Source organism: Sinocyclocheilus grahami, unplaced genomic scaffold (assembly GCF_001515645.1).
Source record: "Sinocyclocheilus grahami isolate Dianchi unplaced genomic scaffold, SAMN03320097.WGS_v1.1 scaffold61389.1, whole genome shotgun sequence".
Taxonomy (NCBI): domain Eukaryota; kingdom Metazoa; phylum Chordata; class Actinopteri; order Cypriniformes; family Cyprinidae; genus Sinocyclocheilus; species Sinocyclocheilus grahami.
In genome coordinates, this window is record NW_015527598.1 from 1 (window position 1) to 811 (window position 811).

General features: G+C 45.4%; 1 protein-coding gene across 1 annotated transcript; it reads left to right on the plus strand.

Moving 5' to 3' along the window:
• Nucleotides 1-132: 132 nt before the first annotated feature.
• LOC107580998 (neuron navigator 1-like) lies at nt 133-763 on the plus strand (the record flags this gene model as incomplete). Its single annotated transcript, XM_016266597.1, has 2 exons — nt 133-302; nt 528-763. Coding segments are annotated over exons 1-2 (372 nt in total), but the record flags the coding sequence as incomplete, so codon positions are not given.
• Between the last annotated feature and the right edge of the window lie 48 nt (nt 764-811).

Below are 811 nucleotides of genomic sequence, written 5' to 3' on the forward strand. Positions count from 1 at the left end.
TGATATTTAAAATATATGTGTGTGTATGTGTGTTTACTATATAATGGATGGATGGATTGATTGACAGATTTAAATTAATTTATTTATTATAATACTTAATTAATCTAATGTGTTCTTTGTATTCGTACATCAGGACTATATTTCACAGGTGGATCCCAGTGCGAGTATGGGACTGTCTGTCGACTCTATCCACAGTTACATTATTAATCAGAGCAGGAGGGTGCTTGGAGCCGAAGTCCCAGAAAGTTCACCCTGTGACTGTTTAAAAAAGGGTCCTGGACTCGTCACTGTCGCCCTCAAAGGTGAAAAGCATACGCTTTCAACTTGTCCTACACAGGTACAACGTGAGGTGTCCTCACTGAAAGTGAAATTCTGTTCGAATTGGCAAACATCACAGGCATCAGAACAGATGCTGTGCTTCATTCGCCTTATAATATTAGAATCTCTGACTTCCTATATGACAAAAGTGCAGTTCTCCATGGCACTTGTCACTGACCTCTGGTTCAACTAATCTCGCTCTATACCAGGCTTTAAGGAGAAGTGTGTGGACAGTCTGGTGTTTGAGACGCTCATCCCCAAGCCCATGATGCAACACTACATAAGTCTGCTTCTGAAGCACAGGCGGCTGGTTCTGTCGGGCCCCAGCGGCACGGGGAAGACCTATCTCACCACCCGACTGGCTGAGTACCTGCTGGAGAAGAGCGGCCGTGAGCCCGGCCCTGGCCTTTTCACCACCTTCAACATGCACCAACAGACCTGCAAGGTGAAGCCTAGAAATCACACTTCCCAGGAAACACTGACTGGTTTGATG